The sequence below is a fragment of the Arachis duranensis genome, chromosome 10 (assembly GCF_000817695.3).
Source record: "Arachis duranensis cultivar V14167 chromosome 10, aradu.V14167.gnm2.J7QH, whole genome shotgun sequence".
Taxonomy (NCBI): domain Eukaryota; kingdom Viridiplantae; phylum Streptophyta; class Magnoliopsida; order Fabales; family Fabaceae; genus Arachis; species Arachis duranensis.
The window spans coordinates 4,805,468-4,805,825 of record NC_029781.3 but is presented as its reverse complement, the minus strand read 5'-3'; the positions used below and the strand labels follow the sequence as shown (position 1 = coordinate 4,805,825).

Here is a 358-nt window from a genome sequence, read left to right as displayed (position 1 = left end):
ATCCTCAAACCGATGGGCAGACTGAGAGAGTGAATGCCTTACTTGAGTGTTACTTGAGGCATTTTGTAAGCGCTAATCAGAAGGATTGGACAAAACTCCTAGACATTGCTCAATTCTCATATAATCTGCAAAGGAGTGAGTCTACCGGGAAGAGCCCATTCGAGATTGTGACTGGACAACAGCTGCTTACACCTCACTCTCTTTCTTCCTCTTACTCAGGGAAGAGCCCTGGAGCTTATCATATGATTAAGTCATGGGAAGAACAAGCAGATGTCATTCGTTCTTATCTCGACAAAGCTGCCAAGAGGATGAAGAAATGGGCAGATAAGAAGAGGAGGCATGCAAGCTATCAAGTGGG

The 358-nt window shown here is 45.0% G+C and overlaps 1 protein-coding gene across 1 annotated transcript in view; it reads left to right on the top strand.

The window, feature by feature from the left end:
- Positions 1-358, top strand: part of LOC107468430 (uncharacterized) — a 4,800-nt gene that overhangs the window by 3,845 nt on the left and 597 nt on the right. Inside the window, 1 exon segment of the mRNA XM_052255516.1 lies at positions 21-353. Within this exon segment, the coding sequence (XP_052111476.1) occupies positions 21-353 (333 nt within the window).